The sequence below is a fragment of the Lepidothrix coronata genome, unplaced genomic scaffold, assembly GCF_001604755.1.
Source record: "Lepidothrix coronata isolate B3197 unplaced genomic scaffold, Lepidothrix_coronata-1.0 Scaffold35, whole genome shotgun sequence".
Lineage (NCBI taxonomy): Eukaryota > Metazoa > Chordata > Aves > Passeriformes > Pipridae > Lepidothrix > Lepidothrix coronata.
In genome coordinates, this window is record NW_016690215.1 from 351,007 (window position 1) to 368,634 (window position 17,628).

The 17,628-nt window shown below is 36.8% G+C and overlaps 2 protein-coding genes across 6 annotated transcripts in view; one reads left to right on the forward strand and one right to left on the reverse strand.

The window, feature by feature from the left end:
- Nucleotides 1-4,314, reverse strand: part of PUDP (pseudouridine 5'-phosphatase) — a 78,014-nt gene extending 73,700 nt beyond the window's left edge. The window contains exon 1 of the mRNA XM_017812217.1: nt 4,293-4,314. Coding sequence (XP_017667706.1) covers nt 4,293-4,314 — 22 coding nt within the window. The remainder of the gene's footprint in view (nt 1-4,292) is intronic.
- The window catches only part of STS (steroid sulfatase (microsomal), isozyme S), a 140,842-nt gene that overhangs the window by 32,804 nt on the left and 90,410 nt on the right, over nt 1-17,628 (forward strand). For 4 of the 5 annotated variants that reach the window (XM_017812292.1, XM_017812291.1, XM_017812290.1 and 1 more), the window contains 2 exons: nt 14,291-14,443; nt 16,147-16,268. In XM_017812292.1, the coding sequence (XP_017667781.1) occupies nt 14,298-14,443; nt 16,147-16,268 (268 nt within the window). In that variant the 5' untranslated portion in view covers nt 14,291-14,297. Of the gene's footprint in view, nt 1-966; nt 1,028-14,290; nt 14,444-16,146; nt 16,269-17,628 lie in introns of those variants that run through there. The other variant, XM_017812294.1, reaches the window with a different exon arrangement.

The window sequence follows — 17,628 nt, forward strand, 5'->3', positions numbered from 1 at the left end:
AGAAAAGCTTGGTAATTTCAAATTCTTTCAAAATTGTTACAGTACAATGTTATTTTTAAATAGACAGAGGAAAAATGCAGGAGAAGGCTCAGGACAAGCTGTACTGATTTCCTGAACCACAGAAAAATGTAATGTAAACTTTGCATTTAGACAGCTGTTCAAAAACCTTAGTTCAATTTGATTTCTCCCCATTATTGCAAGCTTTCATATTTTGCCTGGAAGAAAAGTAAAATCTCATATTTAAAATGTAAGGCTTGGATTCTGTTAAGTTTCATCAGCATTGATTGTCACACATCTTTTGACATCCATCTTTCTCTTCCTGATCAAATCTCTGTAAAAAATACATAAGTTGGGGTAAGGAGAACAATAGCTATAATATGGTGAACTAGCTAGCACTTTTTGAAGTTTTTTCATGTGAGGGTGCTTGGACTTTCTGGGAGCACATGGAGCACATACAGTTTCTAAGACAATGCTTAGTGAACAAACCAGGACGGGCTATAGTGTAACATATTTATAAAAAGAGAATCTCTAAATATTTCTGTGCCTCTGATGGAAAAGTATGAAAAACACTGATCTGATTATATTTTACAAGGTGTTTCAGTGCAGTTTTCCCAAAGTTGCTATGTAGATATTCAGCAGGAATGCTTTCATGTGTACAGAAGGCAGAAATGTACCTGGGATTCTGGCACTGCCCTTGTTTTCCAAAAATATCATGGAAAATCACTAACTTTGAAAAAGTCTAATAGGAGATTCAGTAACAAACTAAAACAAGCATCTTGGTTAGGCATGTGTGTATAGGTATTATGAAAACATGTTGAGATTGTTTCCTACTAGTGAAGTAATGTCTTATCAAGAAATCATGTAGGTGTTGTATAGTGAGTTGCCTTTTTCAGTGTTGTCCTTCTTCCCCTCCACCCTTCTGTTTCAGTTCACGTGACAGGACTTTGCACTCATTTACTGATAATAAGTGCACAGCCATCTTGTTTGAAAACTAGAATCAGAAACTGAAACAATTCCGTGTTGCAAGGTAAAATGTCCCTTCCGCCCCAAAGTCTGTAATTTTATGTGTAGTTTAATTGTAAACATTGAGGTAATGTGTATTTGGAGTTCATATTTTTCCACAGCTCAAATTAAAATCTTCATGGCAGGAAATTAGCAATCATAAGAAATAATAACATATTCAGTATTGTCTTTTTCTCATTAACCTAATGCAATGTATTTTTTATAAGAAAGAAAAAAAGGTTGCTAATACCATCTACTCTCATCTGTGAGATATTATCAAATATCTCACAGTGGCAAATTATTTTGTAACCCAATGGATTTTATTATTAGATATTGCAATGAAGTAGAACAATTCCCTGCCTACAACAGGTTAAGAGGAGCATAAGCATTGAATTGTGAAAGCATTTTGAACAAAAAAGAAAGAAGGTTGTTTATAAACTATAAGATTTTCCAGCTGTGCAACTGTTTTTTTCATAGCACTTAAGCTCTAGTTGTTTAAAAAGTAATGTTAAAAGTGTATGTAATTTTGATTATGGAGTCTGTTTCAAGAATCAAGTGGAAATGAATTGTTAAATAGTTTTGGAGGGGAGTGGGTAAGTTTGTAAGAAGTAAGCTTGTAGTTTTGAAGTTTGTGTGCAGTATATGTAATCTGACAAAATCCGTTCAATTCAAAAGTGGAAGACTACAAGACTTAACTGTAACTTTCAATAGTTATTAAATAAATCTGATATTTTCCTTTGTAACCTCATACACATCCAACCTGTAAACTGGGGATAAACACAGCTACCGAGGGGACAGTATCTATAAGAGGAATCACTGAGACAGAGGAGGATGGCAAGGAATAATAGAGAAAGAGAAAAGGTAAGGAAAAAATAATCACTTCTGGATAGGTTATATTTGCCAGGCTTAAACAGAAAAACTGCATTTGGATAAACCATGCTGAGACAAGAAGAAGGAAGATGAAAGAGGAGAAGCTTGTTTAACCAAAACAAGTGTTTGAACAGAATCTGACCACAAATATTGCTTGCTATGCAGTTTTGTAATGGCTCGTTAATAATATGGATTCCATACATCCTGTTTTCTCACAAACATATATTTTGCTTCTGCCCTTAGGGTGCTCTCCAGGTGGATTTTGGTAAGTGCAGACCTGTGTTAAAGCCTGTCAGACCAGCAGCCGAGGCTGCTTTAACACGGGGAGAGCCAGTCGCCAGTAGGGAGCAGTGTGTACTGCTGGCAGGTGGAAGAGCCTCTGCTGTGTGGAGGGAAGTCATGGAGGAGACAAACAGACGCAGCAGCATCCAGAGTAGTGATTAATGCTGGAGTGGCAGTGAGAATAGCAGTACCTGGGCAAGCAGAATTGGAGGAGTCGAGCCACTGCATCCAGAAGGTATTCAGCCTGAGTTTAGATCATGGCACATTAGTATGGGATTCTTCAGTAGGAAGGGATTTGAAATGGGGTAGGGCATGGTTTAGTAAGGTAAGGATTGAAGAAGAGTTTGTGCAATGGATTTTTGATTCTATGAGCAGAAGTTTGGTGATGAAACGAATGAAGTAAAATTAGTTGAGAATGAGAGGAGGAAGACAGGACATTTGAGATGGCTTTTTAAGAAGTGCTTAACAAGAATCGTGTCTATGGCACTGTGGACTGTGAACACACAAGATTGAACTGCTTCAGGTATGCAATGACAGTGATTTGGGATTTTTTGCATCCTGGAAAAATGTTTTAAATTTGGTGAAAAAATGGCCTCATCTTTTTTTCTACCATGCTAAAAAATCAGTTGATCAGCCACACTCATAAAGAGATCTTAGGGTATAGAGCTCAGACAGATCTGTTTTCCTCTGATATTACTAACCAGAGTGGTGTTTGTATGGTGGTGTATGCAAAAACACTTTCTGTGGGAATCCCTAGTGCTACAAAAATTATTTAATTGGAAGTCAAAGTCAGTAAGGCTACTTTATCTTCTTTCTTTCCTTTTGTTTGTTGTTTGTTGTTTATATTCTGCACTGCTGACAGAACTGACAACTATAATGAAGAAAATTAGAAGCTATTGACATGGATTAGTCATTTACAAAACTTACTCTTAGCATCACATCTCTAATTCATATATTTTTCTAATAGACAACTGGATATGTTGTCTAGTATAGCAGTTGTCTAATAATAGCAGTAAAGTATTAGTCCTGAAAAAATGCATTTTTGGCAAAGGAATTGATACATTCTTTCTCACTGATGAACAGAATCCATCCTTTAAAAACATAAGGTTGTGTTGTACCTGAAGGCACAAAGCAAAAGAAAATGTCCATTCTTAAAAGCTTATTTAAAAAGCATTCTGATACAACTGAAAAAGCATGTTATTTGCTTCAGAAATACTTGCAGTGTGCTTCAGTCCAGGCCAAAAGATAAAAAGACCCCTGGAGCTATTATTGAGAAACTTTCAAATGTTAAATGGAAGCTAATGCTGGCATATCACAAGAAAAGGTGTGCCACAAGAAAATGGAAAAATGCCTTTTCTTAATACTTTTTATATTTCTTTATGATCTTAAAATGTCATACAAAATAAGGTGAAAATGAAGAGAATTGCTATAGTTTTTGAGCTAATGATAATTTTTATTTTGTTGTGGTGGGGTTGGCCTCATAGTTCCTATGGACAAAGGAATGGTGTTCTGTTTTAACAGCAAGAATTTACAAGTTTCATCAAGTTCCTTTGAAAGTGAGGAAGAAAGACTAGAGAAAGGGTAGGAGAGGAAGGGAGAGAAAGAGAAAGATTTTTCTACTTACACAGGGCAGAATGAACCTGAATACTTCTGCCTTAAATTGCTGGGTTTCCTGTATTGCTGTAATACAAAATATGCATTTCTTCACTGTTCGTTTGGGGTATTTTTATTTTTTGTCAGACTCTAAAGACTCACATAGCCTCCTCTTGTAGGCAGATATTTTTAGTCTTGCTATTTCAGATATCCTTCATTTTAAGACTTTGATTTTAATTGTTGCCTAATCCTATGATGTTTAAATTCTATCCCTCAAATATTTTACCAAGCTAAGTATACTCACAATTGTTTTTTTTTTTCTTGATGTGAGACTCAGTTACTCCTTTCTATGTTTATTGAAATTAATAAAGTATCAAATCCCTGGGATTGGCATAAAAAGTTGTTTAATGTGTATATCTTATTTTGTAAATATCTTTGCCCTTTGGCTGGCACATTTTTTTAGCAGACTCTGATCAGTATAGTTTGCAACCAGGTGGCTATATAGCCACTATGTTCAGTGATCTAGAAGGTATGTTGGCACCTACCTGGAGGCACATGTTCATTCATGATGACGAGTGATGCTGGTGTAGGCCTTCTTTTCCTGATTGAACAAGTATTCTTTCTAGGATAAATATTTTTCCTGGTTTGTATGACCTCCTAACTTCATGTTCCTTACATATTGTTTTGAAATAATTGTATTTTATTTTAAACCCTTTTGTACTTTTACTGTTTAGTGTATAATGCTAGTGGAGTATCTCTTCATTAAAGCTGACTAGAAAATTACTTACCATCCGACTTCCCTCCCTCCCCCGCATTTCTGAAGCTCTTTTACCATCATGTTAATTGGGGAAAAATAAAAATGATGAATGGATAATTCTGTTATCTTCTGATTTTGCACTGGGTCCTAGGAATTGAGTAGTTTGGGGTTAATCTTTTAACTCTGATCAAAATAATACAGTAGAAATATCTCTCAGCCCAAAAGAACAACAAAAGTGGTGTGGTTTCACCTTGTAAATGCCAAAAAGGCTACTTTTATGGTGTAAAAGTAAAGGAGAACAATTTAATTTTTAAATTACTACTTTTAAAAATAAAAAAACACTTTTTTTTTCCTTGCTAGAAAGGTTTTTGTCAAAAAAATTACAAATAATTTGTTGTGAAACACATTCATAGACTGTTTGTAGAATGAGGACACACCATTCCCTGAATAATAGTTGTAGGACGAAAGTAACATAAACCAGATTTTCCGGTTTTAGAAACTGTAAAGAAGAAGCTTGGTCTTCAATAAGCCACTACACTTGTTTATTTTTAATATCTCTTACCCATGCAAATTAAGAGGAAGGCGAAGCTGCTTGTTTATGTCTTGTGAGCTTCCTGCTTGCAGCAGCACCACCATAAGTCAGTTGGTCTCAAATTGAATTATTTTTTACTCAAAAAGCTTTGCCATTTCTTCCCCTGGTAAAAAGTTCACTTTTAGAATCTAGATGAATTGGATCACAGCAAAGAAACTTTTGGCTACTGGTAATCAATAAAAGTAATTTGCCATTGGATCCATTTATCCCGTTTCATTTTAAATGGGTGGGTTGGCCCTGGCTAACAGCGAAGCACTCACACAGCTGCTCACTCACTCCCTTCCTCCCTCCCCTAGGGAGATAGGGAAGAAAATTGTAGGAACAGGAGTGAGAAAACTCATGGGTTGAAATAAAGACAGGAAAATCACTGTCATGGGCAAAACCACTTGGGGATTTTAACTTAATTTATTGCTAAGTAGCATAAATATTTAATTGGTTGGAGTATTGGGAAACAACAACAAAAAAGGACAAATATTTAATCTTGCAGGAAAAACACATTTCTTCCCACTTTCCCAGGCTCAGCTTCAGATTCCTCTCTGTCACCTTTCTAGTCTTCACTTCACACCTTCTCTCCAATCTCCTCCTGCCACGTTACTGCTGCACGTGGCGCACAGTCCCTTCGAGGAAGCACTGGGTGGCACACAAGGATGAAGTCAGTGCTTGGCTGACTTTCCCTCTGCCACTGCTTGTTGCTCCACAGGCCACAGTCCCTTTGGGCACATACCTGATCCAGTGTGGAACACCTCCCACTGCTCTGGCTTTCTTGTTCCTTCTTCCTCCTCCTCTCTCTCTGCTCCCCACAGCCCTTCTCTCTGTGTTCCTTGCCCCCAGTATTTTTTGCCCTTTCTTAAATGTTTTTCCAAGGTACCACTGGCTTGGCTGATGGGCTCAGCTGTGGCCTGCAGTGAGTGCATTGCAGAGCTGGCTGACACTGACTGTGACTAGCACAGAGCAGCCCCTGGTCTCTTCTCACAAAAGCCTCCCCTGTAGTACCACCCTGGCTGCCAAAACGTTGACTTACCTGTTCTCCTACCTCTTAAGTGACAAGACAAGCATGTGCATCACTGTGCCGTGATGAGAATGAATTCATTTCCCTTGGTGTGACAGGGGTCAGGAGAACATGTGCGATACTTGTGCATGTGAGTGGTGACATGATCAAAATGTTCACTATCCATGTGAATTGCTGAACAGTACCCATGCAGACTTTTTCTTGTCATGTGTCTGGAAGTGAAGTGGGTTTAGTTCTGTGACAAGAACCTCATGAAAGAAATAACAGAATCTAGCAATGACTGGCCAGTCACAAGCTGGTTTGGTTGCCTTGTGTGGGCAGCCCATATGCAGAGTAGGCAGGGAGTAAAATGTGAACAACAGTCAGGCTGAGCTCACAGTCTGTTGGCTGGTCACCTCTGACAAGATCTCCCTTGAAATATCATCCAACTTGAGTAACACTAGCGATTGTAATTTCTATTCTGTCAGAACAATGTCAGAGATAAAGTTTATTTCTCTGATCAAACTTGTGATTGTAACCTAAAAACATGTTGGCTATAGCTGACTCCAAGCAGAGTATTAGCCATATTCCTATAAAATAATCCTTGCTGTTGGATGTAATTACTCTTATCTCTTTTTCTTTAGAGTAATGAAAAATAAAATATGTAAGATGGAATAATCATCAGATTGCTGTGTAGCCTGGAAAAGAAAAATACTTAAATGCATTTCTTGGAGGAAAATTTTGCAACTAAAACTCACGAAGAATTGTCCCTAGTTCTCAGATTTCAGTGGAATTACTCACAGAGTAAGAAACTATTACACCAGAAAGATTAATAGAGCACAGCATACTAATTGAAAAATATCATGTTTGTTTATTACACAAAGGATTTTTTTCATATTTTATGCTGAGCACATGCAGGCAACCCACCATCAAGGTGGGATTTATTTCATGTTACCTTATTCCTTTTATATAAATCTAGTCTAAACCAGGTGTTTAGGCTTTCTATTCTGTGGGTAAAGGTCATGGGCATCACTTCAAAATTTCATCATACCAATCTTAAGAAGAAATGAATCATCCTTCTAAGATGTCTGTCTCTTCCTAATAATTAGAGGGGAAGCCTTAGATAATTAGCTCAAACTAAATGCCTAACTTAGGGATGAATAAAATGATGTGGATTGGTTTGCATCTTGTGTACCTGTTTGCTCTGGGCCATCTAGGCACTTAACTTCTGCATGAATAAAATCAATAGTTGCTAAATGAAGCCTTTTCTTAATTTTTCTATCTGGTACAATCAACTGTATTGAGAGCCCTTAAGTGTTATCATAATACAAATATAAATAACAATAGAACTAATATGAAAATAATAATTCCACACTTTTAGAACAAATTAATTCAAATGCCATTTCTCTTTACTTTAAATGAAACATCATTTTGGCAATAGCATAGCATACTGGGTCATTTTATTGATGTACTACTTGCTAGCTTTATGGCACAAAGAAAAATTGACTGACTGTTTCTCTGCAATTTCCTCTGGTAAACCACTCTGACTAGAAAAGTGATTGTAGGTAGAGGAATATGATGTTATAAAATCCAAAGCTTTGTTCTTGACAGACTCCAGAGGAAGCTAATGAGTAACCTGGAGAGAGGCAGGTTTCGGTGGGGGGTTTTTCTTGTTTTTTTTCTGTTAGGTTTCATGTTTTCCCCGACAGACATTTGAAGACTACCATTTAAGTGAAAATGGTTTAGAAACTGTTTTCAAATTGACGAAAAATAAAATTCAGTGTAAACAGTTGGTTATTTGTGTTACTGGCCCTACAAAGACTTACAAAAGAACTGAGATACCAACCTTCAGGTATGTGCACTATCCCTGTGAAGGCAGTGTACTGGTGGAGTGTAATCTCTCATTCCAATATGACGTGTAATTAAACTTTTTTCTTTTTCAAACACTTTTTTTAAATACTGCTTAGAATATGAATGGAAACTCAAAAGAAGCTGGTTTGGCTGTAGTAAGGCAAAGGTAAAAAGTCTGTACCCAGTTAATGATATGAAGCTGTGTTTTGTAACTTGGTGCAATTCAAATGGACATAACCAAACTCTTCTGCTAATTCCATGTGTAAGACTCACAGTCATGCAGAGCTGTATAGTCTTTATCTTCTTGCATATCATAAACACAGAAGTACAAAGTTTTAGGCACTTAAATTCTTCTTCCTCATGTCCATTTGATACTCTTGAAAAAGATAGTGTCAAAAATAGTAATTTCACACATCATCTGGGTATGTTAGAAAAACGCTGACTCAACATCTTTCAAAACTTTAGCTAGATATCGTGGCTGAGTTTAGCTAAGCCCTCAAAGTATGTCAGCATCATATTGCATTGATTAATGCAGCATTATAAAGTTCTTGTTCTAATGGGCATATGCATAAAAATAGGTACTTCATAATATCGTGTGTCAACAGCTTTGCACATGTCAGTAAGCATCATGTGATATTTAGTGAAGCTGATACAAATTTCAGAAGCAAAACTTTCTCATCTCTCATCTTTCTGTTCCGTCAACATGTAATGGTGATTTACCATATCATTTAAGCTAAGCACGAAATGTATGCAGAGAGGTACAGACTTCAAGTCCTTGTGAAATGGTGAACTGTACAGACAGAGTGGACTTGCATCCTTCATACATGCTCCCACATTTTACTGAATCTGAAAGATTTCTTTTAATTGTTTAGAATACTGTTTAGACATCTGGTCTTCAGGAATTGACATGGGACAGTCACTAGTAGTTAATTACTCATGGTAGGTTTTTTTTTTTCAATTGGAAAGATTTTTCCTTCTCAGTATGGTGCATAACTGGCAAATAAACTGACTACTTGTGCTACCTCGAGGATCTGTTATTATGTTGCTGACCAGGGCTAATAATCAAAATCAACTTTTTAATGAGCATTTGGCTAACAGGAGGAATATTGTGAAACAGTAACCAGGGAAAAGAGTATATTCTCTAGTATCTGTATCTAATTATACAGGGGTTTTATTACAAATAAAATAATGACATTATATCACAATTATATCACAATTTTGTTCTACTTAGGTTATAATTTGCTACCAGAAACAATATTTATTATTTATTAATACTGCCATTAAGTTCTGTAATTTATTTGAGATAAAACTAGAAAATTCTTGAGAGACCATTTTAAAAGACACCTAGACTGAACTTAGATCTGATAGAGGCTCTGTGGTTTCATCTCTATTTGATTCAGACCCAATAATTAATAAGCTTGAACAAGAAACATGATTATTTGTTCTGATGTTTGTCCCAGCTCATGTTACGTGAAATTTCTGTCTTACAGTGAGACAACTTTTAATAAATTGGATACAGATTTTCATTTATGTACATAGTTACCTAAATATGCATACTGAAATCTAATTGAAAATTTCAGAAAAGCAGTTCTATTACATCAAAGATGTAACAGATATTACTGGCTTGTAAGAAAGGAATTAATTGAGAGATATGAGCCAATCTTAAGCTGATACCAGAAAATTATTAATAGTATATAATATTACTTTACCATTTCTTAAATTTAAAAACTTTTTTTTTTCTCATTAAGCTGAGGAATTTTCTCTTTGCAGAATCTTGTGGAGAGCAGAGTTGTCTTTAGTTTGTTTACAGTGATTTTTATGACTTACAGAAATTTTTTGAGTTCTAGCATTCAATTAAGCAAGATACTTTTTTTTTTTTTGCATAGTGCTTAAGGATAGCACAGCGTTTTTTAATGAGGTCAATATCTTTAAATGTTGCTTATTTCATCAGAAAAATACTATACCTTCAAGGATAAAGTATATTAAGCATTTTCTCAAAGGGCTCTGTTACATTAAAAGAGTAGTTTAGAGATAAATTGCTTAATCAAACTTAATAAAAATGCTGAGATGATTCAGTTGGGAAGAGATATTTGAAAGAGTTTCATATAGTTGTTCTTGTAAGAGATGCATTTGCCTGTAGTAAACGGGATAAAGATTATCCAGCTGTTCCTGTCCTCTTGGGTCAACATGTCATGCAACGGGTGAGCAGTTGGCTGATGGATCAGGTGCAAAGCGTTATAGTAAATGGGGTAACATCAGACTGGTGACCTGTCAGTCACCTGCGGTTCCACAGGCTTCCATCTTAGGCCCTGTACTCTTCAACATCTTCATGAACAATGCGGGACTGGAAAGTATACCAAGTAAGTTTGCTAACGATGCTAAATTGTCTCGAGCTGTTGACTCCTTCAAGGGCAGAGAGGCCCTGCAGAGAGACTTACAAAAATTAGAGAGATGGACAATTACCAGTCGTATGAAATTTAACAAGGGCAAGTGCCAGATTCTGTACCTGGGATGGGGTAACCCTGGTTGTGTGTATAGACTAGGAAACAAGAGTGCTGTAGAAAGCGATCTGGGGGTCCTGGTTGATGGCAACTTGAATATGAATCAGCAGTACCCTGACAGCCAGGAGGGCCAACTATGTCCTGGGGGCATCAGGCAAAGCATCACCAGCCAGTCTAGGGAGGGGATTGTCCTGCTCTGCTCTGCACTGGGGCAGCCTCACCTGAATATTGTGTGCAGTTTTGGGCAGTGCAATATAAAAAAGACATTAAGCCATTAGAGAGTGTCCAGAGGAGGGCAATGAAGATGGTGAAGGGCCTTGAGGGGAAGCCGTGTGAGGAGCAGCTGAGGTCATTTGGTCTGTTCAGCCTGGAGAAGAGGAGACTGAGGGGAGACCTTGTTGCAGTCTACAACTTCCTCGTGAGGGGAAGAGGAGGGGCAGGAACTGAGCTCTTCTCTGTGGTGACCAGTGACAGGACCCAAGGTTTAGGTTGGATATTAGGAAAAGGTTCTTCACCCAGAGGGTGACTGGGCACTGGAACAGGTTCCTCAGGGAAGTGGTCATAGCACCAAGCCTGCCAGAGTTCAAGAAGTGTTTGGACAATACTCTCAGGTACCTGGTGTGCTTCTTGGGACTGTCCTGTGCAGGGCCAGGAGTTGGACTTGGATCCTAGTGGGACCCTTCCAACTCAGGGTATTCTGTGATTATATGATAACCATGTCTTGAGTCAGTTATCTTGATGTGGAAAAAAGTCCCAAGCAAACAAATATCAAGAAATAGTGGATTATGTCTGGGTTTTATTTTCATCCATTTGCTCTTACACATTTATACTTTGGTTTTTAATACAAATAGAGAATATGTGTTAGAATCACAAAAACGTAATTTGAAGATATGTAGAACAAGTAAGATGTGTGTGTTTTCCCCATGTACATGTATATATGTGCATATTGACACATGTGTATGTATGTACTCATGTCTATAAGTTCATATACAGTGCTTAAAGTATTGTAGGTTGAAATAGGGTATGTGAAATACAAATTTTTATATGGCTCTTGTTGTAGGAGATTAAGCACCTCTTAAACCAATTCAACTTTGCAGCCAACTTGAAAAGAAAGATGCTACTTTTAGTTCTATTATATCGCAGGGAAAGTGAAGCAAAGCTTTAAAATCGCACTTATGCGTCCTGCATGCAAAAAAAAAAAAGGAAAAATGTTGCCACTTGAATATAAAACACAAACCTTCAAAGCTGATGCCTCCTACAGGAACATCTAAAGTCGTGGAAGTAAAAAAAAAAAAAATCAAATTCGTTCAATGCAAAAAACCAAACCAAAACAAAAGTTAATTGATTCAAAATATACTGTAGCAAATTCATGAAGATTAAAAGACCCATGGAGAGGTATACAGCACAATGCTGTCCTGTCAAAAATACCTTTAATGGTAACTGCCGAAAGCTAGAAGGGTGTGCTAGTAAAATAATTAATTTGCCAAGATTTTTTTAATTCTTTCCTTAAGCATTTGAATTGTCTGTGGACAGAGAGGAAATAGGAGGTTAAGTGGAAGCTTCATCTGATTTGGTGTCATCATTTTCATGTTAGGTCTGCGCATGCCTGTCTCTTCACCAGTACAAACCCTGGTGTGGCACAGATGGCCCTCAGCATTCTCAGAGCTTCATTCTTCTCATGCCATTCCCTTTTTGCTCCTTTGAGTTTCTTTGCTGTTGTCTGTTCCACTCAATTTCATCCATCTGATTTTTCTTGCTTTCCCTGCACATCCTTTCAAGACACATGAATATCTGTTGCAGAGAGAGTACACCAGAGAAATCGTAGTTGCTAGGATTATTTTCTTTTTCCTGTTTCCTTCTTGATTTCACTTCAGGGACATGATATCAGTTGAAGGCAAATAGCTCAGCGTGTGAGAGTTTACAGCATCTTCAGAGTGGAGGAGTATCAGAGACAACTTTTAATAACATTATTTTTGGCTGGGAAGCAAATCACTCTTGTTTATCCTTACAGGAAAGAAAGGTGCATCTACAGTGCAGATTAAAAGTCTGTGACATGGCAGGCATTACACAGCTTCATTAGGACGGTTATTTGATGAAGGGGTAGTTAGATGCATCCCGCCCAACAAAAATGCATTAGTGTTTTAGTAGCAAAGTTTGTGTATGTATTTCCATGTCTGAAATGAAGTAGATTGCTTCCCATGGGGTAAAGCAGGTAATGATCTGTTGCTGCAGTGACAAGATGTTGCCAGCTGAAGTCTAAACCAGAACTGTTCTCACCAAAGTGAAGTGAATGAGTTATAAAGTATACCTTAAGCAGTAAAATAAAATAGCTAATACACTTACTACTGTTTTATCTGTATGTGAAGAACTACTAAAAGAGTTAAAATCCTCTTCACACCTATACTTTCTGACAGAATGCCAATAATGAAGGTTGGGAATCAGAAGTCCCAGTCTGTGTTGGTTGATCCCCACTGTTTTGATCTCTTCTCACTTATGTTAGTCCCAAGTCTTATCTTCCCAAGGTCTTTCCACTAAGTTTTCTTCATTGACCTTAATCATAACTCCTCAGATCTTTCGTCCCAAATGCTCCCATTTCTCTCACCTCTTTTCCTCAGTTTTGTTTTTCTATTCACTGTGATACTATTCATTTCAGTTTCTTTATTCTTCTCTGATTTCTCCTTATTTCAGGCTGCAATTCTCATTTCAGCTGGGTCTCAACTGCTATTCTTGCTATTCGAGTCAGTGTAAGCTCTTCTAGTTCAGACTACTTTGTCTTCTCTACAAATACTTTTACCCACCTCACTGATTTATGAATCTGTCTCCCTTGATGTCTAGTCTTTTTGTACTAGTTCTTTCAGTTCTGGCTTCTTTATCTTCTCTCCAGTTACTTTTATCTACCATAACTCATTGATTTTCAAGATTTTTTTTCTTGACCTGCTGTCCCCATTCTCTCTGGAAATTCTTGTTTCTAGTTCCTTTTTCTACTCTTTCACTTTCAAATTTCTACCTCAGTCCTAGTTTCTTCCACTTTATTTCTTGTCCCAGCATAATCCAGAGTACAGGTGTGACTCATGCCTCATCTGCATTTGAAAAAGGCTGCCTACATCCAGAAAAGATGGGAGTATTAGCAGACACAAAAGAGAGAGAGAAACAGAGTTTGTTCTTTTTGATGTGTATATCTGGCATGGTCCATTACAGCCTACAGGCACTCAGTTTCAGACAGACCATAGTCAATGCAGTTTAAAACAGAGATATGACAAGTCTCTCTTGAGGTAAAGTAGCATTCATAGCATGCACATCTGCAAATACTCCGCTTTTATCATAAAAGCATATTATTGTATGTTGTATTGTGTACAATACATTCTTCTTCCCATTTTATGTTGGATATAGCACTTTTTTCCTGCAATGAGCCTTGGAAATTTTGGTCCTAAATGATTTCAGGTTCTGTGTTCCTCAAATCACATTTGGACCTAGAAACACCCCTCCACAAAAATGACAAAAAAAACCAAGTTTTGCTTGCTGTTATGATTTATTGCTGTGCAGTGCATCTGTGTATGCAAGAGTGTCACTGAGGTTGTAGCTAGTTCTTTGTCTTTATTTAAAGGCTTCATCTCTGTAAAGAGGTAGAAGGGAAAATTAGCTCTATACTAAAAGATGCATTTTTATTTTAAGAACTATGAAATAGAAAATGTTAAAGAAAACCCTGAGAAAAAAAAAAGCCAAATAAAAATACTCAATCTTTCTTTTTGTCTTTCGCTATACAAAGGTCAATAATAGGACAAAATTAGATTAAAAGTAAATTTTTTTTAAAAGGTGTCTATTTATTATATTTTCCACCTCTTCTTACACACCAGGAAGAAGATGGGACCCCTTTTACTTCTAATAATTTGTCAGTGTGCCATAAACAGTGTCAAAACACACAGTGCTTCAAATCCCAATATCATTTTACTGATGGCTGATGATCTTGGTATTGGAGACCTGGGATGTTATGGGAACAAAACCTTAAGGTATGTTGATAATTTAGGGCAGTCACAGGTTTGTATTTAGTTTTTCTATGGATTTTTAAAGTTAAAAGTGCCAGAACATTTAGAGATTTGATTAGGCTTTTTATAAGTAATCAAAGTTAATAATTTTTCCAGAGAATAACATCTTCAATCTTTGTTTTCTTTTCTTGACGAAAGACTTATCTGATGTGTTTATCCTGCTGAAAAGTTGCATTATAAACAGAGAATTGAGCAATCAACCAAATAAGGGTAGCTCTAGGGAAGCAAAGTATAGTCACCAGTTTTCTTTTAAAATATACATGACACAGGTACGATGAAGTAAGCGTATTTTGAAGCACTCATGGTTTGAGACAAGCTTGTTGTTAACCAATTGTAAATGTTTTTCATTAATTTATCTTCATACAGTAATCAATATATTCATTAAAACAAATGTTAATATGCCTGAATAATGCAGCAATGTTCCCCGGAATGTTCCTTATTACCAGCTTAGGTGTGCTGATTTTGTAAACAGAGAAAGTGGTACCTGGTCATTTTGTTTGTGGTGCAAAGGCTTTGACAAAGTTAAATAAAACATTCAGACTAAAAGCACTGTCCTGTCAAATGTTAAATGCTCTTGTTCCTGCTGATGTTAGTTAGAAGTAAAACCTCCTCATAACTGAAAAAAGAGAATAAAGTTACAGATTCTAGTTTTAAACAGGAAACAATTATGTACAATACTGATGCTTGAATTACTCCCATCACAGGGAACAGAATGACTCCAAGATCTATGTTTTCTGCTGTGAGAATTCAGAATTAGATCTTTGGAATATGAAGAAATTTCATCATACTGGTTGTTATTAGTAGGTGATGTTACTGATAGCAAATAAGTCAGTTGGAAAATTAATGTTTCTGACTATTCAGACTTAGATGATAGGAGCACTAGTATGCCTTGAGGTCATGGTCATTAATCTCCTGGGTCAGAGAGCTATTAGAGCATGCTGCAGCTCCTGGCCAGTCTGCATTAGTAATTTTTATCTGTAGAACCAAGGACACAGGATTTCTTCCTGCAGGAACCAATTTTCATCTGCATGATGAGCCAGGTCATAGACAGGTTTCCCAGGCAGATATGGGAACTTGGTTGTGCCCCTGGCTCTAAAATTGCAGACATAATCATGTCAGACATGTAGATACCATTAATATAGAGTGTAACACAGAGTTGTAATTTTTTGAATCTCCTCTATTAACTGATAGCACCATACAACATTATCCCTATCCCAAAAACCTTTTACTGGGGAGAGACAGATGTGACACCAAGTAGGGAGTAAGGAAGCACAACCTTTCTCCAGTCTCTGTTTTTCCCCATTGCTGAAGCAGAAAGGTTGCAAAATTACAGTTCTGGGTCAAGGAATCCATTAAAAAGGATTGCAATGCAATATGTCTAGGTGTAACAATTTAGTATTGGCCATGAAGAGTAGATGAAAGTGGGAAAAAAGATTTTTGGCATAGTGGCACAGTGTCTCAGTTCAGTGTTGACACCTAATGTAAAAATATTTGACATGATAGTATTTAGAACTGCAACCCCATCATGGTGTTGATAATTTACATACAGTAAGTCTGAACTTGATTTCCTTAATAGTTCTTGCCTAAGATGCCTTTATCTTACCATAACTGTTTCCAAATAATAATTTTTGTGTATTCTTTTTTTTTTCCTGCTTATGTTTCTCCAGAACCCCAAATATTGACAGGCTAGCAGAGGAAGGAGTGACGCTTACTCAGCATATAGCAGCAGCCCCACTTTGCACTCCAAGCAGGGCAGCTTTCCTGACAGGGAGATATCCTATAAGATCAGGTAAAACCCCATTGCTTTATTTATATATAAATATCATATTTTACTTACAGTAAACTCTATGCAGGTTTTTTTTGTCTGACCTTTCTTGATATCTTTATCATTACCAAGTTAGGTGAGGATAAATGATCAGTCTTTCCACTTACTGATCAAGCTCATCAAGAGTTGGTATACTTTTGAAATATTTCATATATATGGCAAATTTTTGCATTTGAGAAGAGTTGACACAAAAAATAAAGTCTTTTTAGTGAGTAAAATATTTTTTTGTTTAAATACTGAGAAAAAGATTTGACTGTGGCTATTTAATGTAAGGAGCAGTCCATCTGTCTGCAAAATCCATCAACTTCGTCCAGTATTCAATGACCACTATTCAATTCTCTCTTTGCCTGCCTCCCTAGTTGCATTCAGGCTGCTCCCAGTATGTTGGTGGGCAGCCCAAGTGCTGGACATCACAGAGATGCATCTAGAAAGACGCAATGGAAGAACCCCATGTAAATGCTTCCACTCAGACATTTTGATTTCTACAAAACCTTTTGGTTTAGACAAGTTGTCGGGTTTACCTTTTGGGGGTTTTTCTGTTTTTCTTGTTGTTTTGGTGGGGGGAAGGTTGGGAGCAGGACAGCTCATTAAGGTATTCAAGTTGCTCTTAAGACTGGGAAGAGGAAAGCAAAAAATCCCCCTGCTTTTTACATATTTTTGTTCTGTATCTACCAATATACAGTGTTAAGTATCTTATGAATACATGCATTTAATTTTTCTTACTTTTCAAATACCTGATCCAAAGCCCATTTGAGCAAGTGAAGATCTAGTCTGTTTATTTTAGTGTGCTGGGACTGAGCCTCTCAGTGCTTAGCCATGCAACTTTAACATTCCCTTAACATCATTTTTAGCAAGGATCATTATACATTAATCAGATCACTTGTTCATTAGTGATAAAACATCCTGTCCTTGCTTCTGGGAATGAAAGCAAAGCAAGACTCTGGAGCCTACTTGATACATTCATGCTCATTCAAATCAAGTAACAAGCTTTTGCAAAAGTGCCAGCTAATATAACTTGCTAAATTTTCCATTACATTCAGCTGCAAAGGAAAATTTCATATACCTGTTACAGCTACATTGCTATTAATATTTACTGTAGGTAAAGCAACAGGTCACTTTCCATTGTAATTCTTGTTCTTATTTCTGAAAAATGTTCTTAATTCTGAAAAATTCTAATTTTTTTCTTCACTGATCATTTCCATGTAGCTGCAAAAATTGAACTTTTTCTTACTTAAATTACAAAATGGCTAAATATGGAGTGCTTCCAAATATCACTGAAGACCTAGTAAAGGATTATTACACAAGGCAGTAGAATCATGATGTG